At 42.8% G+C, this 24,730-nt stretch overlaps 1 protein-coding gene across 9 annotated transcripts in view; it reads left to right on the top strand.

Moving 5' to 3' along the window:
- STS (steroid sulfatase) overlaps positions 1–24,730 on the top strand; it is a 275,517-nt gene that overhangs the window by 169,074 nt on the left and 81,713 nt on the right. For 6 of the 9 annotated variants that reach the window (XM_053310053.1, XM_053310058.1, XM_053310055.1 and 3 more), the window contains one exon: positions 17,363–21,579. The exons of 1 other annotated variant lie outside the window; for it this stretch is intronic. In XM_053310053.1, coding sequence (XP_053166028.1) covers positions 17,363–17,715 — 353 coding nt within the window. In that variant the 3' untranslated portion in view covers positions 17,716–21,579. Of the gene's footprint in view, positions 1–17,362; positions 21,580–24,730 lie in introns of those variants that run through there. 2 more of the 9 variants (XM_053310056.1, XM_053310060.1) reach the window with 2 other exon arrangements.

The raw sequence follows: 24,730 nt of genomic DNA, 5'->3' as shown, positions 1-24,730 counted from the left end.
CCTGGCAACCCTAGTCATCCTTAGTAGACCTGTGCAAAATTGTTTTGATACAACCAACATGGTCCAATTTTACCATAATAGGAGAGTTTGGAGAGAGTCCAAACTCGAACCTGGCCAGTTCAGTTTGGATAGGACGTCTCTGACTTTTTGCAAAAATGAGAGCTTTCCAGAGCTCCAATTGGCAGTGAGAGTCTATCTATCTATCTATCTATCTATATCTATGAGTGATTGCAGCTGGGAGGGGGAACCCATACATTACACATTACTAGACTAAATTGACCAATGGTCTAACTCAGTGTTTCTCAAACTTTTTGGAGTCAAGGACCGCTAAATTCTTCGTGCAGAGTTTCAAGGACCGCTACATTCTTCATGCGCAGTTTCCCGGACCAGCAGTTAGTAAAGGGGTTTCAAGTCTATCTATCTATCTCTCTATCAGACTTCTATACTGCCCCAAACATGCATCTCTGGGCAGTTTAGAATGAAAATAATATAAGCATTAAAATAATTAAATTTGGAATCTTTTGCAAACATGGAATATTAGGGGTTCTTAACCTTGGGTCTCTCAGTTAAACTCCCATAACCCCCAACAACAATGGCATTTGGCCATTATGGCTGGGGATTATGGGAGTAGAAGTCCACCCATGTCTGGGTACCCAAGGTTGAGAACCCCTGAATCTAAAAGCCTGGGTGAACAAATTTGTCTCCAGTATGTCTTCAGTATGTGCGGGGTGGGGGTGGAGGTGCTTCTGATTACTCAGTGGAGAGGGTATGTTGGGCCATTAGAAAAATTCAAAAGCTACATGGGGCCAATGAAAACAACATACAAGCAAGCCCCACTGATGCAAGAGGGAAACAGCGTTCCCTCTCAAGGCGCCTTGACCACAACAGGCAGCTGGGTTTCAATCAACCAACCTTTGGCTGCAAATAATGAGCATGCAAGAACCAGCAGCCCTTCAAGTGGTGCCCACTGCCATACTTTTTCCTCCATGCCCCCGCACCGCATACAGTTTGAAGCTGTAAAGATAGGGAATAAGATAGCTGTAGGAAGATCTCAGCAGCACATGGAGGCAAGGCACAAGAAGGGTCCCATGCCTCCGTGATACTCTTCCTCTTCCGTGCCATGTGCAAAATTGAGGAAGTGAGTGCCTTGATTTCAGTTTGGGGGGGGGTTGACTCCCAGTCAGGGACCGGCACTCAAGCCTTCGGGGACCGGCAGCGGTCCAGGGACCGGTGGTTGAGAAACACTGGTCTAACTCATTTTAAACAGATTCACACGTTCAGATAATAGTCAGTTTGTATTACAGGCAGTCCTTGACTAAAGATGCTCTGAGTTAAGACAAATGGCATATAGATTATTTATAAATTGCCACTTTGTTTCAGTTTTGCAACACTTGCCAAGGGAGGGGAAGTTCCTCTACATGACTACTGGTGTGTGAACTAGAGAAAAAGGAGGTAACAATGGTAGTTCAGGTTCACATTGTCATTGAGACTGAAAGTCTTGGTGTCAGCTAATGCTGCATTTGAGGCTTCAGAGGGATTGGCTGACTTGCCTGTCCAAGAGGCTTACCCTATGGCCGCTGCTGCTTTTTTAACTCCCCCTCCTCCTCCAGGTTTAGCTACTATGCTGTGACAGTAAGTGGGGAAAGGGCCTGGCTTGTTTTTGGTCCACACATCACTTCCTGCTTGCCCCTCTTCCTTCCCTGTCTAACCATTGACCAGGAGAAGACAGAGGTAAGCTACCCAGTGGCTTCCCGTCATTCCACAGAAAAGTGAGAAAGAACTTAGAAGGGACTGGGTATGGAGTGGATGACAAGAGTGAGCAACTCCTGATTCTCCACAATCAAATTCTTTTCTGCATCTATGCTTGTCTGTGACTGACACACCAGCAACTTTGACAGCAGCAGGGTAAACAAGTTGTTCCGGTAAGAACTAATCTGCCTATTTTCTTTTCACCATTCCTACAACTGGACTAAATTTGGTTCAAATCAGTTAGGCAGTTCACAAGTTAGCCCACTTGTGCCTCAAACATTCACACATCTGCCATCTTGAATTGGGGCGGATGTCAAAATTACAAATTACGCCATTGAGGTGTCCTTATGTGTCCCTACTACACTAGCAAATTTGGTTCAAATTGGTTAGGTGATTAACAAATTAGACCACTTGTATTTGAGATGTTTACACATCTGCCATCTTGAACTGGGGTGGGGTGGATGACATCATTACCAACTATGCTGTTGTCATGTCCCTTCAACTGAACCCAATTTGGTTCATATTGGTCCAAGCATTGCAAAGTTGATAGATAGGGCCCCACACAGAGAAACACAGATGCGCGCGTGTGCACACACACACACACACACAAAATGCCGAGGGATCTCATAAGTCTACTTTCCTCCCTGACCCCTGCAAACACACACATTTATAACATTGTTTCCTATGAGAAAATAGGTCCCAATTTCAGATATTTTGACTTAAGAAACCGTTTTCAGCAACCTATTGTGTTGTAAGTCTGAGGAGTCCCTGTATTATTTACTTTATTTAATACCCATGTATTTGGTCCCTCAAGGCAGCTTAAAATTAGAATAAAGAATATAATTATAATATAAAGTGCAATAAATATTTAATTGTATAACCACATAAAATAGATACAACAGCAAAAAAGTAAAAGCTAAACAAATAAATAGCATAGCAAAGAAAAAGAGAATAAATTAAAGCAGAGAGAGAGACAGAGAGAGCAGCATCAGGATTCAAATAGTTTCATGAAGAGTCAGGATTTCACTGCCACTGAAAAGTGTTCAGTATTTAAGCCAAGTGGGCTGCCCATGGGAGATAATGTCAAACCATAACTGTCTATCATTCCAGCCACCTCATTTCTGAAGGCAGAAAAACACTGAGTAGGGCTTCCATGCTGTTAATTCTACCTAGCACATAGGTAGCCACATATGGGATAGACCTTCAGATATCCTGTCCCCAAACTGATTAGAAATTTAAAGAATGGCATCTGCATCTTGAATTCATCCTGGAAACCAATTGGTAACCAATGGAGTCAATAAAATATCAGGCTCATATTTTCCCTGCAGCTAGACCCATCTGGCGAATGCATCCCAATAGACTACAGGTTTGAAATTCAAAGGTTTTAAGAGCTGTCCTAAAGGGGCTAACATTACAGATATGGAGGATCTTTCAGAAAGGTATTCCACAACCAAGGGCCTGTACCAATTTTTGTTGTGGTTGTGCTGTTTACCTTTACTCCAAAAGGAGAAGACACATGAAGAAAAGCATCATGTCCAAATCTTAAATTAGGATTTATTAAATTTAATTTCTGAGAAAGTGAGGTGAAAGTAACCATTCCAGTCTGCTCCTCTCCCAGTCTGTCCCCAAAGTGGTTATTCAGCTGTAGTAGTGTAAGTCACAGCTTATGTAGCTATAGAAAGATGAAACGGATTCTCATAATAGTGAAGTAAGCAACAGGCTATGAAGAAAAAGAAAATGTCTCCTATGAGTTGTTTTTTTTAAATGATGCAATACCATTAATTTCAAATGAAAGCTTAAGGCGTGCTTATACTGAGATACTTTCATGTTGGTAATATCAATTATGTAAATTATTCATACATTATTCTTAGTTTTTTTTAAAAAATAATAATATATAGTTTACATTAAGTAAACAACACAATATTCTGGGCACAGTTAGACTGCATATTTATGGGGTGGATGTATGCTACTGACATGAAGGCCCTTTAGTTATTTACAGTTTTTTTTATTTGGCATGCTTATCTATGGATATAAGTTTATGTACATGAGCCCTTTCTATCCAAAGTTCTTATTCTTTCCTGGTCTGTTAAGAGGAATTGAGAACAACACGACTATGTTCCATTCTCACAGACCTGTTTGCTCACTTCTTTTCTTAGGAACTAATTCTACCTGTTTCCCCCCTCGTCTTTGACATGTGAGCTTTATTTTATTTTCTGTCTAGATTGACAAAAAAGGTGGCAAGCAGCAGAACTAACAGCAAGGGCTATCTTTTTTTTTTTTAACCTATTTTTATACCGCCCAAAACGTACATCTCTGGGAGGTTTACAACAACACCAGAAAAGTTAAAACTTTAATTAAAACAGATAAATGACAACAGAGAAATTAAAACATTGGTTAAAATAAATGACAACAAAAAGCTAAAACATTTACAATTTAAAACCTTAAAACAATATTTTAAATTAACATAGTTATAACCATTAAAATGGTATTTAATTAAAAGCCTGGATGAACAAATGTGTCTTTAAAGAATTTTTTTTTAAAAAAAAATTGTCAGAGATAGGAAGGCTCTTATTTCAGCAGGGAGCGTGTTCCAAAGTGTTGGGGCAGCAGCTGAGAAGGCCCGTCCCCGAGTCGCCACCAGACGAGCTGGTGGTAACTGCAGACAGTCCTCTCCTGATGATCTCAATAGGCAGTGGGGTTCATGATGAAGAAGACATTCTCTGAATTACCCAGGGCCCAAGCCATTTAGGGCTTTATAGGTTATAACCAGCACCTTGTATTTCGCCCAGAAACCTATTGGCAGCACGTGTAGCTCCATCAATACAGGAGTTATATGATCTCCCCGAGATAACCCAGCGACAAACCTGGCTGCTGTATTCTGAACTAGCTGTAGTTTCTGGACTACATACAAAGGCAGCCCCACATAGAGCGCATTACATTAATCCAGTCTGGAGGTTACCAGCATATGTATCACTGTTCTGAGGTCGTTTACCTCAAGAAACGGACGCAGTTGGCGTATCAGCTGAAACTAATAGAAGGCACCTCTGGCCACTGCCTGAACCTGGGACAGCAGGCTAAGACTTGAGTCCAGAAGTACCCCCAGACTGCACACCTGTTCCTATCTTGATCTTCCTAGATTCATTGCCTCTATCAGAACAGCTGGAAGAGGAAAAGCAGACAGGAGTGCAGCTACTGTAAGCTTCCTCATTATATTATTTTTTAAATTTATGTATCCATTTGTTCATTCGATTTCTATACCACCCTTCCAAAAATGGCTCAGGGTGGTTTACACAGAGAAATAGCAAATGAATAAGATGGATCCCTGTCCCACGCTCACAATCAAGGAAATATGATACACACCAGCAACAGTCACTGGAGGTACTGTGCTGGGGGTGGATAGGGCCAGTTACTCTCCCCCTGCTAAATAAAGAGAATCACCATGTTAAAAGGTGCCTCTTTGCCGAGTTAGCAGGGGTTTGTCATTTGTCATTATATGTGTCATTTAATGGCTATTGTAGAACAGTTATGGTGGAATTTGTGGGATACGCTATTTGTTTGTTCAATTTATACATTGAGCCTTCCTAAAGTGGCTCAGGATGGTTTACATTTATACATTAAGCCTTCCTAAAGTGGCTCAGGATGGTTTACATTTATACATTGAGCCTTCCTAAAGTGGCTCAGGATGGTTTACATTGAAACCAAAAATACATAATAAAACAATTACAATAAGAAAACATTTAAACCAGATTAAAACTCATTAAAATTAAAATTCAAACTAGACATCATTTTAGCTAGGCTAAAAAGATAGGTCTTCAAGGCTCTCCCGAAGGCCTCCAAGGAAGATATATCCATGGGGAGCATGTTCCACAACCTAGGGGTGACAACTGAGAAGGCCCAATCCCAGGTCGTGCTACCAGATGAAGATGGCACCTGAAGACAGACCCCTCCTGATGATCTTAATGAGCCGTGGGGATCTTGTACAGAAAGGCGCTCTCTCAGGTAACTCGGGCCAAAGCCATTCAGGACTTTTACTTGGTAGGTGAGAAATTATATACTGGTAACTGTCAAATGGGAGGAGAGCATTTCTAGCTTAAGCAGATATTGTCAAACTGTTTCTCTTGACAAGCATGGAAAACAGTAAGGTGGTATTTTATTGGCTGTGTTCTGTGGTATCAGAGGCATTGCAATTGTAGAACTGAGGGCAAAAGTTATTTATATCCTGACTCATACTAGCCTTATTTGCCTGCTGGTCATCTTCCATCTTTTCTACAAAAGTAGCCTGTCTAAAAATAGTTACATTATATTGGTAATTATTTTGGATGCCAGTTATATTAAAAATTATATTCATGTAGTAGCCCTCAAGGTAAAGATGTTTCGCTCCATATTAAAGCCGTTGCTTGTTTCAGCTAGGAATTGATGTAATGGTAGTGTAGATGAAGCACAAATGATCAGATGTGAATAAGTGTAAACTGCCCTGAGCCATTTTTGGAAGGGCGATATATAAATCAAATAAGTAAGTAAGTACCTTGATAATTGCCCAATGCCATTCATACTCCGGGTCTAATAAAAGAGCATGGCATGGCAAAGAACTTGTCAGCAGACTGGAGATGAACAAATGTTCCTATCTTCAAGAAGTGGGGAAGCAGGATCTGGGAAATACAGGTCTGTTCACTTGGCATCAATACCCGGCAAGACCTAGAACAGATTATTAAGCAGTCTGTCTGTGAGCACTTAGAAAGGAATCTGGTGATTAGTATGAGCAAACCTAGATATATTAAAAACAATCTGTGCCAGGCTAATCCAATCTCATTTTTTGAAAGTTTATTTACTAAATCATGGCAATGTTTTAGCCATAGTGGCTGACAGAGTGCTGGACCAGGACTGGGGAGACCCGAGTTCAAATCCCCATTCAGCCATGAGACTTGCTGGGTGACTCTGGGCCAGTCACTTCTCTCCCAGCCTAACCTACTTCACAAGGTTGTTGTGAGGAGAAACCTAAGTATGTAGTACACCGCTCTGGGCTCCTTGCAGGAAGAGCAGGATATAAAATGTAAATAAATAAATAAAATAAAAACTACTGCTAAGGGGAGCATTTTCAGGAAACACTTCAGAGGGAAGGGAAGACTGATAAAAAGCTATAGCAGTAGTGTAGCATTAGAGCACCAGAACTGTGTTGCTCTGGATATCTGCCAGTATATCTTGATTTCCACAAAGCATCCGACACAGTCTCTCAAGATATCCTGGCTGACGTTGGTAAATTATGGGCTAAGAGGAGTAACTGTAATGTAAGTGAATCCCAGTTAGATCATGGATTCACTGGTAATTGAACAACCATGCCCAGCGAGTACCTATTAATTCCGCCATGTTATCCTGGATGGAGGTATCACGTGGAGTGCCACAGGGCTCTATCCTGGTTCCTGTGCTATTCAACGTTTTTATAAATGACTCAGAGGAGAAGAATAAAGCTAATGCGAATGGCAAAAAGCTGGTGGAGGATGCTTAACACCTTAGATGGCAGTCCAATCTGGAAAGGCTTGAATACTGTGTCAAAACCAACAAGATAAAGTTCGAGAGAGGCAAATGTAAAGTACTGCATTTGCAAATACTTACCATTCTGTATTTGTGCAAATACAAATGCACAAGTACAGAATAGGGGGGACATGGCTTGGTAGCAGTACATGTAGTGGACATTAAATTGAACATCAGCCAGCAGTGTGATGCAGTAGCTAAAAAATGCTATTGGAATCTTAGACTGCAGTGCATTAACAGAAGCATGATTCCGGATTACAAGAAGTCATCATTCCAGTCTATTCTGCACTGGTCACAGCTTAGAATACCAACATATAAACTTATTTATACTTACAAACTTAGATAGACTTACTTATACAGGCTTCTGTACATGTGGAATAACAAGAAATTTTGTGGCATAGATGAGTGCTTTGACACTGGGTTTTATTTTTATGATGTGTTTGTCTAAATGGTGATAATGCTTTCCTTCGATATAGTGTAGGTTGTTGAGCTATAAAACCATCGATTCCACCTCGGAATATTACATTGGAAACATTAAAAAAAATTGTTCCAGCAGCTGTGGCACAACGTATCTGTCCTTAAGCATATTCAACTTGCATATGATGACAAAAGTAAAGTCAGTCCGTTTCCTCTACCAATTTCTGTATTAGCTTCCTAGACCTGAAGATAGACCTCTAAGGGACATGACAAGATTTTGGACTTTATGTTTGTTATCCCTGCTATAGTGCATGATTAAATTTTGATGTATTGATACTAGAGTAACTGTCTTCTACAAAGTGTTATGTATCGACTTATAAGAGATGACACAGCAGTTTAAGACACTTAGAGAACAGCCTAAGGAAATCCATGAATTGTGTTAGTGCACCCTAGAGCTTTTTCCAGAAAAAAGGCCTGTTTTCTGCAGTCTATGACAGCATACTATGAAGGCGATCTAAGTGTTAAAATAGCTGTATTCTTCCATTATGACTGCAGATTTCATTAAATAATGGCATTTAACAATCTCAGGATCTAATGAAGCTTCACTCTTCTAAGAATTTACCAGAACAAAGGGATTATTAATTGCTGGAAGATTAATTCAATCCTTGCAGCCATCTTCTGACACAAGAAGATTATATACCAGCCGGGAGATGTACAGAGAGAGCCTTCCTTTTAATGACCAGCCTTATAACAGTTCATCAAATTTACAGATTATAACTCTGGCAGTTCTTTGTGTCTGACAGCATATTATATTGGTCATTCCATGAATGCGGTATCTAACTAATGTGTTTCACTTTTCTGTCATTATTAGAAAGGCAGTTATTAATGCTTGATTGCTGTTGTCAAGCATCACAGCAGTGTCACACAGTCACATAATGCAATGGAGCATATGACATTGGTAAAGTGGAGAAGTTTAGTTTCCCTAAAACTCATTGGCTTGCATCCAAAGTAGTACTTGCACAACATCATTCGTAGAAGGGATCTTCACTACCCCTCCTCCCCACTTTAGTCCCGATACACTTGAGAAGCTGCTCCTGAGATCCACAGCTCCACTCATGGATGGTGCCTCTGCCCAGTTTCTGCACATACTGCTTCTTCTATAGTCACCCAGGCATTTCCCATGCTATTCCTAAGAGTTCCATCAACCCTCAGAAGTGCTGGGGCAGATGTGTGGGAATTCAGGACACTACAGTGGGGAGGAGGGCAGCAAAATCCCTTACATGAATACCATTGTGCAAGTACTACTATGAAACAAGATAATGTCTGGGTTTCATAAGAACATAAGAACAGCCCTGCTGGATCAGGCCCATGGCCCATCTAGTCTAGCATCCTGTTTCACACAGTGGCCCACCAGATGCCACTGGGAGCATACAGGCAGGAGTTGAGGGCATGCCCTCTCTCCTGCTGTTACTTCCCTGCAACTAGTACTCAGAGGAATCCTGCCTCTGAGGCTGGAGGTGACCTTTAGCCCTCCAACTAGTAACCGTTGATAAACCTCTCCTCCATAAAGTTATCCAAACCCCTCTTAAAGTCATCCAGGTTGTTGGCTTTCACCATATCTTGTGGCAGAGAATTCCACAAGTTGATTATGCGTTGTGTGAAAAATTACTTCCACTTGTTGGTCCTAAATTTTGTGGCAATAAGTTTCATGGGATGACCCCTGGTTCTAGTGTTGTGTGAGAGGCATAAAAATTTCTCTCTATCAACTTTCTCCACACCATGCATGGTTTTATAGACCTGTATCATATCTCCCCGCAGTCGTCTTTTTTCTAAACTAAAAAGCCCCAGGTGGTGTAGTCTTGTCTCATAAAGAAGGCGCTCTCATGCTATTTTGCTGCATCTTAAGTTCAGCTGCTTTCTGAACAATTTCCCTATATTCTTCCTGATTTCCCTCTTGCCTTTCTTATCACACTTTACAAATTCTCTGCTCTTTCCCTTGACCTAAGGGCAGGGGCTATTCACACGTTATGCTCAATGAGCATGCAGTCTGTGTACAATGTATGCATGTACACTGTACATGCTGCATATATGTGAATACATGTATGCATATTTATGCACTATGTTCAACATATGAAGCATAGTGCACTTCGTATATGTAACATGTATTTGTGGGATCCTTCTCCCACAGTCATTTTTAAAATGAAAACATGTACAATCATTGACACAGAAACATGGACATTTGTTTACAGACATCCATAGACACATACAACATAATAAGGCTATTCTCATGAGCAGCTTAACATAAGTTAGGGCAGCCCAGCCTGGGTTAGGCTGCTCATGTGTGGCACTGGGATCGAGGCTTATCCCGGCTATGTCACCTCGCCTAACGCTGCTTTTTACCCCAGCCTTTAGCCGGCGTTAAGATTGCAAATATACACAGAGTAAAGTGCCACAGAGCGTACACAGAGTAAGCATATACAGAGTATACCAAGCCTGCACAGTGTAAGGTGCCTAGAGTACCTGACTCCTGGGGAATCCCCCAATGCCACACTCATCACACAGTGAATTGAAGGATTTCTGGAGGCTAGGGGTGTGCACAAAACCGGCTGGCCTGGTTCGGTTTGAATCTGAACTGGACCTGAACTGTGCCGGTTCGGTTCTCCACCCCCTCGAACCGCCCCTCCCCCCAGTTTGGTTTGGTTCGGAGAGGGGGGTTTCACAAAAATTACAAATACATTTTTTTACTCATGACCCAGTCATGACCCAGGCCATGCAGAGGCCCATTAGGCCAAAGACCACCCAAATGGGGCAGTCTGACACAGAATGGAGACCGGAGGGCGGAGGGCAAACCTCCGGAGACCAGTGTTCTCTCTAACAGGGATTCCCAGATGTTGTTGGCTACAACTCCCAGAATCCCCAGCTGCAATGGCTTTTGCACGGGGAACCTGGGAGTTGTAATCAACAACATCTGGGAATCCCTGTTAGAGGGAACACTGCCAGAGACCCCCTGTGGTTTCCGAGAAGCCCCCTGGAGGGGGTGAGTAAAAATTGTTTTTAAAAATTTGTAAACCCCCTCCGAATGGCTTGGGGGTGGGTAGGTTTAGTCTGATGATGAACTGAACCGGGGGGTGGGGTTGATTTGATATCAGACCATCACATTGAACCTGTTTGCACATCCCTACTAGAGGCTTGGAAAATAAGTTCCAGCCTCCAGTGATCCATGCTGCATGGAGCAGCATGGATTATACGTGTATGCCACACTGCGCTGGAGATGTAACAGGAGATCATCAGCAGGGAAGGTAGGTGAAACCATTCCCACTCCCACTGCCTTCCCCACCCCAGAAGCGATCGTGTGACTAGCCTTAATGTCTGGATAATGTCTTCAGTCTATTTCAAAACTTTCTAGCTTCTGTGGCTGAAAAACAATGGAAGAAAAAAGCTCAGCAAATGAGAGAAATAGCTCCCACTGCTCATTGAAAGAAAAAAATACTTCTCAGTGTGTTGGCATTGTAGGCCATTTCTGTTTTGCTGCCATCTAACAATTTAGATAATACTGCACAAACTGGCATTCTAAGAAGTAGTGTGAGATGGTGTACCGTGAAGGACTCTGCAGCATATCCCTAATCTTTCCTTTCTAGTGGGAAAGAACCCTCTGGCTGAGTTTCACAGAAGCCTTTCTGCAAGGGTACAGCTCTTGTTCTGCCCTTGTTATGCTGCACAACATCGGCCAGTGAACAAAATTGTTTTATGAGTAGGCTTGCACTGAATTTCATTTAAAGCAAAATCTTTTAGAATGAGCTTAACACATTCCTGCTCCTAGGTTTTTGTTTTGTCTTTAATGTTTATATAGCTTTATATTTGGATGATAAATAATGGAGCAGCTGGCCAGAACTCCCCCCCGCCCCCGGCCAATGTTATGTTTTGCAAATGCACTATAGGAATATACGAAGCTGCCTTCTACCCAGTCAGACCATTGGTCCATGCAGCTCAGTATTGTCTACACAGTGGCAGAGGCATCTCCAAGGTTGCAAGCAGGAATTTCTCCCAGCCCTAACTGGAGTTGCCTGGGAGGGAACTTGGAGCCTCTGCATGCAAGCATGCAGATGATCATCCCAGAGCAAGCTTCCCCAACCTGCAGCCCTCCAGATGTTGCCAAACTACAATTCCCATCACCCCAGCTAAAACTTATTGTGACTAGGATGATGGGAATTGTAGTTCAGCAATATCTGGAGGGCCACAGGTTGGGAAAGCCTGCCCTAAAGGGAACATATTACAGTGCTCACATATGTAGTCTCCCATTCAAATGCAAATCTGGACAGAACCTGCTTAGCAAAGAGGACAATTCACACTTGCTATCACCAAACCAGTTCTCCTCCCACCTCCTCCCACTATCAAGAGCTGATTCTGACCAGAGTTTGTAAATACATACTTTTCCTTATCCTCACACACCCCCACACACACTTCTCAATGATTGTGGGCTGTGCTGTGTACATTATGCTTTTTAAAAGCCTTCAGTACTGCACCAAGGTAAACTCAAAGTGTCAAGCAATCCTGAATTTTGCAGTCTGTCTAAGTTAAGCAGATATTGTGTATAGCAAATACCAGCGCAGGGCCAAAGAGCTATAAAATTCATTGAGGCTCTAGCCCTGAAACGGTCTGTTTTATCTTAGTACCAAAGTCTTTATGGCTATAATGCAGCGTCAGTAATACAGACATTAGTAATCACAGACTAATCAAGGATTAATCAATCCTTGATCCTTCTTCTATAGTTTTAATAGTCTAAAGCAATATGTTTTCCCATACACCCTTATTTCCTTTTCTTTCTACTCTTCAAGAAATCCCATTGGTTTATATGTCCCACAGTATAACACTGGTATTGTCAGATAGGGATGTGCACAAAACCTGGTTTGGTTCAAATCCAAATCCTGGTTTGGTTCAAATCCAAAGTAGATTCAAACCAGACTGGGCATGTTCAGTTTTGCCCCCCTCAAATGGGGCCCCCAGCTTGGCTCAAACTCAGACCATTTTTGGTCCGGTTCAAGAGTGGCGGCTGGCATTAAAATAATGTTAAATAATGAACTACCACCGGTGGCAGCTGTGGTGGCCTTGGCAGCTCCCCCTCCCGCCGCTGGCCTCCCAGGCCCAGTTCAGCTGTTTGAGCCTTCTGTGCGCACATGGTGGCCATTTGGGGGGCCATTGTGCATGCACATGGGCCATTTGTGTGACCATGCAAATGGCCTGTGTGCATGCGTGCTGGCCCAAGAAATGGCTGCCGTGCTATAAAGAGGGCCAATACTACTACTACTACTACTACTGTGGATATTTATACACTACTCTTCAACTAAAGTTCTCAAAGTGGTTTACATATAAAAATAAATAATACATAAATAGGATGGTCTTAAATGGCTCCAAAATGGGCTGAACCAGCTCTGGGAGACTCGTGGGGAGGCTGGCGTGGGGGAGGGGAGCCGGGGGGGGCAGCTGCCAGAGACCCCTTGTGGCCGCAGCACCCTCAAGGCCCCTGCAGCCACCAATGGCAGCTATAAGTAACAAATTATTTTACAATATTTTAATGGGGGGGAGCACCACCCGCAACCGGGCCAAAACTGGCCTGAGAGGTTTGGTTTGGTTTGAGCATCCGAACTTGCCCAGTTTGAGTGCAAAGCTGTTTGATATTGAACTGGTTGGCACATCCCTAATGCCAGACCCTTCCACACCACTGCAGCACTCTAAAAATGCAGCAGCAACAGTGGTGCCCAAGAGGACAGTACCAGGGTTGCTGCTGACTCTTGCACGATTACAAATCACACACAACTTCCGTTATTGCCAAACGGAGTCATGAATGATATGGAATTGCAGAAGAGTCAGCAGTCCAGGTACTCCCCTCTTGCGGAGTAGCATCAATGCATGTTTTAGAGTCCCACAGTATAGGTGAGTCTGGCACTGCCCATATTATGCTACAAGACATGCAATTCAATATATAAAAAAGCACTTTAGTGGCAAGTAGTCTAGCATCTAGCCAGCCAGCCTGATATATGTCTTCAGTACAGTAGAACAAAAGAAAATGCAAGTTTCATTTGTTCCAATAAGACAAGAAGTGAACCCTATAAATATGTCGATGCCTGTAGTTAGTCAGTGTCCCCTCAGGATTTTGAAAGTGTGATTTATTGTCTGCACTGGCAATTCAGTCTCAGACAGTCGTCTACATTTTCAGATATTTAAACTACATCCAGAGGGCTTTTGTTCCCGCATCTCCTGTAACACTTTCACCCACTGGACCTTGATTACTGAGTGTAGCTGCAGCGTAAGTCAGCTAGAAATTTCCAAGGTCTATCAGTTTGTCACTGAACAACCTTCCCAAATCTTACATTGTGAGAAATGATGTGTGATAGAAAATGTGCCGTGCAGAATTTACTTTTAAAATCAGTATTGTTATCATTCTTCTCACACTCTTTCTTATGTTATGTTTGCAACTCTGAGGCGTTCTAGCTTAATCTATTTCATCTATTTGTATTTATCTATTTTTATTGGGAACGTGGAAGAATAACCATTGAGCTGTTCTCATCAGTGCTTTAATGGTGGAGGGGCCAAGGCCCCCTTGCTTTCATGGTTTAGCTGCTGTGATGATCTTGGTTACTGTTTTAGAAAGTTACCTGGAAGCCATGACTCAGCCTACTGGTATCCAAGCCCCCAGCTCCATGGCTATATGTCTATATATCTTCACCATTTTCTTTACTATATGGAAGGCTAAAGAGGAAAGTCTGGCATCCAGCTCTTCATTAAACCGTTCTTGTTCACTCAGACTGTCTATCCAGACCCACCTATATATGGTCCTGACCAAGGAAAATGGTCAGTCAATCAGAGTTTCCCGCAACAAGAAAACGAAATCTCCAAGCTGCTTTACCATTTATCTGGCTAATGGAAATTTCCAGCCAAGTGGAACAGTTTCAATAAACTGCTATTTGTCAGGGTCTGAAAGAATTCTGGTTTCAGGGTGGTCATTTTCGTCCAACAGGAGTCCATGGATGTCTGGGGTCCAATTCAGATGGCCTTCAGGAATCCTATAGAGCAGACCCGGATTCTGTCTATTTGGGCAGGAGGCCATGCTGGGGAACGAGAAGTGCTTAGGCTGACATAGCTGACTTTTTTGCTATTTGAAGGCCCAGAAAGGATTACATAACAAATTCCTGAAAATCCCTATGTAGAATAAATGGAGGACAGGAGATTCCTGTCCAGAGCAAGCCCAGATCCTATTGAATGACTTCTCTGTCCAGTGTGGAGATGTACCGGTAGATACATTTCACTTGTTCTGAGGAATTTGATTACTGAAATGAATAATATTTTCTGTATATCACTGATGTCCTGATATCCTGTGCCATCTATCCTATATCACACTTGATGCTTCTTGGCTGGAGAATTCTTTATTGGTTGAATCCATTATTAGGGATATTTCCTTTTCCCACTTCTCAAAAGCAGTCTGACAACAAAGTGGAAGAATGTTACTACTGCAGTTAATGTTTCTGTATGTGAGAATTTAGTGCAGTTAAACAAGTGCAAGCAGTCTTGGGACATTAACTGCCTCCCTACTCTTTTCCATATACAAATGTTCCTATATATGTAATTTCCCCATATGCATATAATTAATGGTGGGCAAACAGGTTCGACATTGAACATGTTCAATGTCGAACCGGTTCAGTTCAACCATGCGGGGTCAGACCGAACCTCCCCGTTTGGTTTTACTTCAGACCGAACCCCATTGGGGGATTCGCGATTTAAAATTTTTTTCAATAATTTTTTTTAATCACATGCCCCCGCTGGGGGACTTCCTATAGGTGGTGGTGGTCCTGCAGGGGGTTCCCCCTCCCTCGCCAGCCTCCTTGCCACACTAACCAGCTGTGCAAACTGCTCTCCCTCCTTTGGCACATCGGCCATTTTGGAGGCCACCATGCCTGCGCAATGGGCTTCTGCATGACCTGGGATGACCGGTTAGGGTGGCTGGGATGGCTAGTTAGGGTGGGAGTCCGTTGGGGGGAGGGGGAACCCCCACAGACCCTCCTGTCACCTATCACCTCCAGGAAGTCCCCTGGAGGGGATAAGTGATTTAAAAATCCAAACCAGGGAGGGGGTTTGAGGGGGTGCCAGGCCAGCCAGTTCCATGCACACCCCTGCATATAATGTCCTGTATAATATATATCATTTGTTCTGCATATATGTGTAATTTGTAGGAACAGAGATGGGAGTGTGGCTTATGAGCTGCAGTGGGGGGGGGGCATGGGAAATCGAAAATGGCAGTGCCACTGAAGCATCTGCTTTTATAAGTACCGTCCACTATTGTCCAGTAAGTTTGAAGGATGTAGTGGGTATGGGTATGGTTACTGAGTGGCAATGGGCAGCAGCAGATGTCCATCTTCATCAGTAGAGTCACTGTCACAATACTCAATGACAGAGACTAAGCTGAAAAAGCCACTCCATCATTATCTCCTCCTGCCTAGGGATGTGCATGAACCAGTTTGGAGGTCCTTTTCTGGACCTCCGGACCAGTCTGGTGGTCTGGCATTTGAGCCATTTTGTTGGGGTGGGGGGTACCTTTAAGGTACCGAGAGGGTGCTCTTATCCTCCTCCCCTTAATTTCCCTGCCGGTGCTGTCTCCAAAACCGCTGATGTGGGGCGGCAGCATACCTCCTTGCTGCCCCCATCGGTATCAAACCGGAAGTGCCCAGTGTGGGCACCAGTGTGGGTTTGTGCACATCCCTACGTCCTATATATCAGTAAACAGACTTTCTCCAGAGACGCCTGCATTGTCACAAATGGGGAAGGCAGGAGAAGGAATAAAAAGAGCAACTCTCAGACAAGAGAGTTTGGTGATGGTGCAGCTTCTGCCACCATATAAAAGTAGGCACTGGGGTTCCAGAAGTTGGATGGGTGGGCCTTCTGATGCACCTGGGTCCGTGGATCATTGTTTGATCTGACTGATCCCTGAAGTCAGTCCTATCTCCTTCTTTTCCTCCCTCCCATTTTTATCATTGCTGGAGCGCCAGCCTAGCAGAAGTCAGATAAGAAGCATAGGAAGGTAGGGGAAGATCTGAAAGACCTATCACTGGATAGGGGACAGAGCTGGGAAAGTGGGAGAGAAGGGATTTGTGGGTTGGATTTGTGGGATAGAAGCAGAAGCAGAAGAATACTTCAGCTCAAATTGAAATCCAAGCCAAAGAAGAGAATTGAGGTAGTAATGCTCATATTGTATTTGAAGTAAACTTGATGAGCCTCCTAGACTTGTATTCCTTAGCTTGGAAGTCAAAGTCTTGGTGCCATCACTGGGAGACTTTGTGGAGATGCTGCCATTTTTTTATGAGTAGTCTTGTCCAGGAGCAGATTTCTATAGGCATTAAGAATAGGAAGTTGACTGGGCTGCATGAACCTGCACAACCGGGACAGGGACATTGACTGGGCTTCATGGAGCTTTATGACCAGGAAGAGGACAAAAGAGTAGAACTCTTCTGTGAGGGAGTGTCCTGCACTTCAACTATTGGTTAATTGCCAAAATAAGCATTTTGATTATCATTGTGTGTCGTTTGTGTGATGCTCACATTAAATAATTATATAAATGACTGTTGTATATGAATGAAACATAAACATGCTCAACTGCTACCTTTTCTTTTGCTTTCAGGTAAATCAATTTGGAAGGCATTTTTCTTCACTCCAAATTTCAGTCCCAAAGGCTCAAATGGCTGCTATGATTCTCATGTGTGTTTTTGTCATGGAAATTTCATCACACACCATGATCCACCATTACTTTTTGATCTTTCCAAAGATCCAGAAGAAAAAAACTCACTAACACCAGAAACCGAGAGTCATTTCTATGAAATCCTCCAGGTCATTCAACAAGCAGTAAACAACCACACCAAGTCACTGACTGTGGTTCCCAATCAATTTTCACTGGGGAATATTCTGTGGAAGCCCTGGCTCCAGCCATGTTGCTCTTCTTTCATCCAGTTTTGCTACTGTAACAATGACTCATGAGGGGGAAATGCCCAAAGTTTGATGATATTAATGTACAAATGTACAGAAAACCATATCAGGGGCAAGAATGGTGGAAAGATTGCCTTTCCTCCATTTCTCAAGCAATGTTGCCCAAATAGTCAATAACATTATTACATCATATAATATACCTGCACATTTTCAAAACCTGCAGATAATTATGCTTCATTTACACATTTACTTGCAATTAAGCATCAAACATTTTGAGCTATGTTAGAGCAATGCTTTGCTCAAGAGGCACAAGAAGATAATAGAAACATGGCTACATGGGCATTCCTCTTGACAGGTAATACACAACCTGCAATGCAGGAACAAACCATCCTCATCACACCTCCACTACCTTCAGTGACATCTGCTGAGTGGCAGGTTGGACAACTATATCCTATAAGCCTGTCAACTGCAATAATCCATGTTGCAATTGTACCATCCAGTATTAGAGGGGGAAGAACCAGTGTAGCTGGCTCTGTGATCACTGAACTGTCTTAAGGGTGGTGTATGGAAGAATTTCCCAGAGTCCTCTCTCAATCACTCCCATATTATATCCTTTCCATTAAGTTCTGTGCCACCCAATAGACTCTGTATTTATCCAGCATCTTGTCTGTGCCCATTTTCAAAATCAATGTCCTATCTCTCACACTTTGAAAAGCCAGAGTAAGTACCAACAAGATATCACAATGAAGAATATCTCAAAATATTACTAGATTCTCATGTCAGAAAATGTCTGTTTCTGGATAGGAAAATGCCCAATAGGGAGCTGGTTCTGAAAACCAATGCATGATGAGAAGCAAAAGCACATATTACACCATTCCCCAGTTCTGCATAGGCACATGGGAGTGGAATGTCCAAATTAATGGCCTAACTGCATGGATAAAATAGTACAGTAGAGTAGTAATTTAACCACATGAAGAGGTGCAATTCAGATGTTCTGTCTTCTACATGACTATACGAGGGGAGGATGATATGCTGGAGAGTGTGCCAGTCACTTCTCATTATATATTGGGGGCTAGTCAGAAGCCTGTTGCCAAACAAGCAGAATATTAATTATTCATGAGTATATTTGAACAACATTATAATTAGAATAGCAGCATCCAGACTAACACTGCCTTTACATTAAAATGTTGTCGTGTGCAACCATTTTTCCAAAGTCCCCCGTTGCTATGACCCCTTGTCCCCATTGCACTGTTATCACTGTTCCTAGTAATGAGGAAATCTCTGCCTGAATGCATTGCTCTGATTTGAGGAAATTGGTCATTCTGGCCAGTCTTTTCCTAGGTTCTGCAGGTCACTAGTGCGATTGTAGGGGACTAGAAAATGCCACTCTGATAGCCACTGCCCTGGGCATGCACAGAAGGTGCCAAAATAGACCAAGCATCAAAGTACTGAGATTGGAATGCAGTTTCTCTCCCTTAACGAGCAAACACCCAGATAAGCCAAGGAACCAAGAACACATTCCCTGATGACAAAACTCTTAGAGGCTATTCACACGAGCGTTCAAAACCAGGCGAAGGGAGACCAGCCTGGTTTTGCATGCTTATGTGAACTGCCGGGATTGGGCCTGATCCTGGCAGCTACACGGCGGCAAACTCTCGTGAAGCTTTCCTCTTAAATGAGGTTAAGGTAGCGAGTGCTCCTTTGACCTCATTTTTTTGATTGTGTGTCAGCCTGATACGCTGGGGGGGAGAGGTGGATCCCAATAAGGCACCTCACACTCACATGGTGCATTATTGGAGCTCCAGGGGGCAGGGCAATGTGTCCTGGCACCCCAACCCCGGAAGCTGCAGTGGGAGCTGCTGCTCATCTGGGCGGGTGATCCACCTGCCCAGGGAAGACAATGAGATTGTCTGTGCGGAGAGTGAGTCAACCCCACACTCCCCGCAGACCTCTACGGAGCTCTTCTCATTACTCCTTAGATTCAGTCAAGTGAGCCATGCTGATTATCAGTGCCCTTCTTACCCTTGCAGTTGTCTCCCTTGGAAGATCACCTAGTCAGCCTTTGGTTTTCAGAGGAATGTCTAAGAGAACATCCATAGGAAATTAACTGAAGCCTTCCCAGGAAATGAAAGGTAATCATTTCTAAAGAAATGCCACAAGAAAGCAAACTCCTTGTCCAAGTGTAAAATCTGTTCCTCACTACTGATTGGATATGAAAACCAGAACCTCTTTGTATTAGATTATTTTCACCGGTGGAGCTACACACCCATAGTGATATCCCTCTTCAGGCTATTCAGCTCATTCATGCTAGAGCAGGGCTTCTCAACATGTGGGTCCCCAGATGTTATTGGACTTCAACTCCCATAATCCCCAGCCCCAGTGGCCTTTGGTTGGGAATTATGGGAGCTGAAGTCCAATTACATCTGGGGACCCACACGTTGAGAATCCCTGCGCTAGAGCCAGCATGGTGTTGTGGTTAGAATTCTGGACTAGGACCGGGGAGACTGAGTTCGAATCCCCATTCATCCATGATAGTTGCTGGGTGACTGTGGGCCAGTCACTTCTCTCTCAGCCTAACCTACTTCACAGGATTGTTGTGAGGAGAACTTTTAGTATGTAGTACACCACTCTGGGCTCCTTGGAGGAAGAGAGGAATATAAATGTAAAATAATACTAATAAATTATAATTTAAGTTTTCCTAGAAATTATAGCTGGCCACCGAAAGGCATCAGTACCGAGATTAGAATTCTAGAAGGTGGAAGGTACTTAGCCCTCTTGTGTTTGACCCCCAAAGAGCTAAATATTTAGGATAATAAAAACCCCTCCTTAGAGTTACTAATTTTGACTTCATCACCTAGAACAATTCCATATTGTGCTGTTCCCAAGGATTGAGATTACCCACTTCTTGCTAACCTGACTATCCACCCCAGGGAGAGTGCGCATTCTGTGGATGAATCCTAGAGATTCTCAAACCTGAGCATCTCAACTGAAGTCACTATTTTTGACCTCCTCAGTTCCCTGCAATCCACACACCTAGCTGCCCAGAGTTTCCTTTGTCAAGTGGATCTGCCTTCTCATTGTTCCAGCACAAAGCAAAATTGCAAGATAGGTAGCTATAGAACTGTTCTCTCTCCACTCTCAGCCCTCCCATTTTCTAGTATCCACAGCTCTATTTCCTTCCTCTGCACTAAATGTGTATTAGGGGCAACTCTATGCCATTCTCAGAACATTAACCCCCTAAAGGAAGATCACTGCCAGCAAATCTGCTGATGTATTAACCACTGCTTTTCATTTGTACACCTCTGAATTTCCAATAAAACCTAACTTGGCTTTCAAGAAACATGTCTACACTTTATGCTTCCCTTCTGAGTGCTCTAATGCAGGTGTATCCTATCCACGGTCAGCTTTCCCAGTACCTCAGTCTATAATTTGGCTGTATGCAGGTTTGCACTAAGTTGAGTTAAATTCCCACATTAAGCCAAAGCATAGCCACCAAAGGTGATAACTACCACACTTCAGAGCAAACTTGTTAATAAATATATTGATGGAAAAGGTGTGTGAGTCATAAAACTGGTAACAGTTATGGGAAGGCAGTCCTGAATCTTCCCTCTGCTGCTCTAGATGCCTCCTCTGAAAATTTATCCCTGAGGGCTGGAAGACCCTAACACAGGAGCAAGGGAACTCATGTATGGGAAATGTTCTACATCAGGATAAGCATTAGTCTATATGCTGCCTGTTAATTTTACAATTATATGCTACATATTTTTTTGAAGTGTTTAAGTACTTCATACACAAGAAATACTTTCTGTCATAGCATGAGCCATAATTCATTTTAGTCATTTGCTGTTTGTACATAGTACTAAATACCTTCTATTTCCCAACTCTGTACCTATTAAACATAACTTTGTTTATTTATTTTTATTTATTTATTCATTCAATGTCTATACCATCTTTCCAAAAATGGCTCAGGGCAGTTTACACAGAGAAATAATAAATAAATAAGGGCTCACAGTCTAAAAAGAAGCATAACAATTGGATTCTGTTTTGTGACCTTTGGAAGTTAGGTTCTTTGGACATTGAGTTAAACAAATGAAATCAACTGAACTCCAATTACCATCATGATTAAAATACTATTGTTAACCAGAATATAATTGAAGGCAAGACAGACAATATTAGTAATTATGTTCTCAAGAAGACTATGCATGAAACTATTAAACTTGTCAGAATTAAATAATGTCTATATCAGGGCATTTAGGGATTTTATGCTGGTGGTGACAATGAAGTCTCTGACAGTATTTGGTTGAGGAACTCTAATTCACAGAAAGATACAATAGATGGAAAGGTCTCTACTTGCATTGGATCAGTTGCTCTGGTCCAATAAGAGCTGTCAGACAGGTTCAGAAAAGAGGTGCTGGAGACTCTAAATGATCATTGGCCAAGAGACCCTGCAAAAGGGAAGTTGGTAGAGTGACGAGTGGGAGAAGATTCCATAGACGGACCCCAACTTCCATAGGAATGAGAAGGAGGAAATGGAGATGGACAGGCAAAGGCACATCACAGGTCTGCTCTTGCTTCAGTTCAGGGTTGACCCTTTTGGTACCTCATTTCCCCACATTCAGAGAAACATTTTCCATGTGTGGGAGGTTTTCTGTTTATAAAGTGTAAGGTTCATAACAGATGTATTGCATTTCATGAACACTATGAACTACTTTAGGGACACCAGTCCACAAGTGAGATGCAAATCAAATAAATTGATAATTAATACTAGATTATAATATATTGAATAGTGGGGGGAGGGGGAGCCAGAGTGACAGTATGTCCAGGGAATACAGGTGCAGATGACCAGGAGCAGATGTTTCATGTGTTGGTTTGATACCTTTGAGCAGGTTCTCACAGCCCAGCCAATGCCTCCTGACCAGATATCAGGAGATTTGTGTGCTATGCATGCTTCCAATTTTTGTTAGTAAGAACCCAAATAATTGTGGTGATGTTACGTTGATACTGGACCAACACAAAATTTAACCAGAATTAGTCATCTTCATCTATGGTTGCCGGTCCTGGTTACATGTTGGGTTTGTTACTGTGCTGAGGGAGGGTAGGGTGCCTTTTTGTTTGAAGGAGGCAATGGTTAGAACACTTCTTAAGGAGCCTTCCCTGGATCTTTTAGCAATGGATAGCTACAGGCCAATCTCCAATCTCCCCTGGTTGGGCAAAGTGATTGAGAGAGTGGTGGCTGACCAGGTCCAGGCGGTTTTAGAGGAAACTGATTATCTAGATCCATTACCAACTGACTCTAGAACTGTCTATGGGATTGAGACTGCCTTGGTTGACCTGATGGGTGACCTTTACCAAGGAATTGACAGAAGGAGTGTGACTCTACTGGTTCTTTTGGATCTTTCGGTGGCGTTCAGTACCATCGACCATGGTATTCTTCTGGATCACCTGGGAGAGTTGGGTATAGGGGGCGCTGCTTTGTAGTGGTTTCACTCCTATCTCTTGGTTAGATTCCAGATGGTGGAGCTTGGTGATAGTTGCTTCTCAGAACAGAAGCTTGTTATAAGGAGTCCCTCAGGGCTCCATTCTGTCACCAATGCATTCTAATAACTACATGAAACAACTGGGTGAGGTCATCAGGAGATTTGGTGCAGGGTGTTATCAGTATGCTGGTGACACCCATATCTATTTCTCCTTATCATCATCATGAGGAAATGACATTCATTCCTTAAATGCCTGCCTACAAGCAGTAAAGGGCTAGATGAGGAATAACAAATGGAAACTGAATCCAAGCAAGATGGAGTTGATCATTGTAAGGGTTCAGAATCTGAGGGATGAGTTAGATCTTCCCGTGCTGGATGGGGTTACACTCTCCCAGAAGGAAAAGGTATGCAGCCTGGGAGTACTCTTGGATCGAGGCCTCTCCCCAGTATCTCAGGAGGAGGCTATGGTCAGGAGTGCTTTCCATCAGCTTCAGCTGATTCGACAACTGCATTAATTCCTTGAAGAGAATGACCTCAAAGCAGTGGTGTATCAGCTAGTAACCTCCAGGCTTGACTATTGCAATGTGCTTTACGTGGGTCTGTTTGGACATAGTTCGGAAACCTCAGTTAGTTCAAAATGTGGCAGCCAGACTGGTCTCTGGGGTAACCTGGAGAGACCATCTTATGCCTGTTTTAAAACAGTTGCACTGGCTACCAATATGTTTCCGGGCAAAATACAAAGTGCTGGTTATTACCTTTAAAGCCCTGAATGGCTTAGGTCTGGGTTATTTTAGAGAGAGCCTTCTGTATGATCACCACCCCATGTTAAGGTCATCTGAAGAGATCCATCTCCAGTTACCACCGGTATATCTGGTGGCAACTCAGAGGCAAGCCTTCTTTGTAGCTGCTCTTGGGCGGTGGGATGCATTCTCTGCAGAAATCCGTAGTCTGAATTCATTGCTGGCCTTCAAGAGAGCTCTTTAAACCTATCTGTTTGGCCTGACCTTCCCAGGTTTTTAAAGTTTAAATTGTTAATAGTTTTAAACTGTTTTTAAAATTGTTTTGTATTGATTGTGTGTTTTTTAATTGACCAATATGCAGGTTTTGTTTTTGTTACTGTACAGCACTCAGAGCAGTTTGGATGGGGCAGTATATAAATGAAATAAATGAAATAAAATAAAATAAACCCAACATTGCTAAAAATTTCCAGGTTCTTACAACTGGAAACCAAGAGCAAACACACCTTGGAGAATCTCCCAATTTCCCCACTAATGTGGGGATCTTGATAGCAAGCCCTCTGTCTGTAGTCTCTGTAGCAGTTCTGTGTTTCGCTTTTAAGCTACATCTTACACAGGACAGGGGCCATATTTCTCCTCAAAAGTCCAATGAGTTATAGTTATCCCTTGCCAACCATGGTTTTACCAACCACAGTTATGAGTATATGCGAACTGGAAATTGTGACAGGTCTTGCCAACTGCGACCAGAGTATCCGTGGTTGGTGAGGTTTTTTAGTGATGGGAAAGGGGGGTTTCAGCTATTTGCGGGGGTGGGTGGGTTCAGAGGTTCGATCTGCACATTCCTCTTGGTGA

This window comes from Hemicordylus capensis, chromosome 3 (assembly GCF_027244095.1).
Source record: "Hemicordylus capensis ecotype Gifberg chromosome 3, rHemCap1.1.pri, whole genome shotgun sequence".
In the NCBI taxonomy this organism is placed as follows: domain Eukaryota; kingdom Metazoa; phylum Chordata; class Lepidosauria; order Squamata; family Cordylidae; genus Hemicordylus; species Hemicordylus capensis.
The sequence above is the reverse complement of the archived record's forward strand: the minus strand, read 5'-3'. Positions and strand labels throughout refer to the sequence as shown.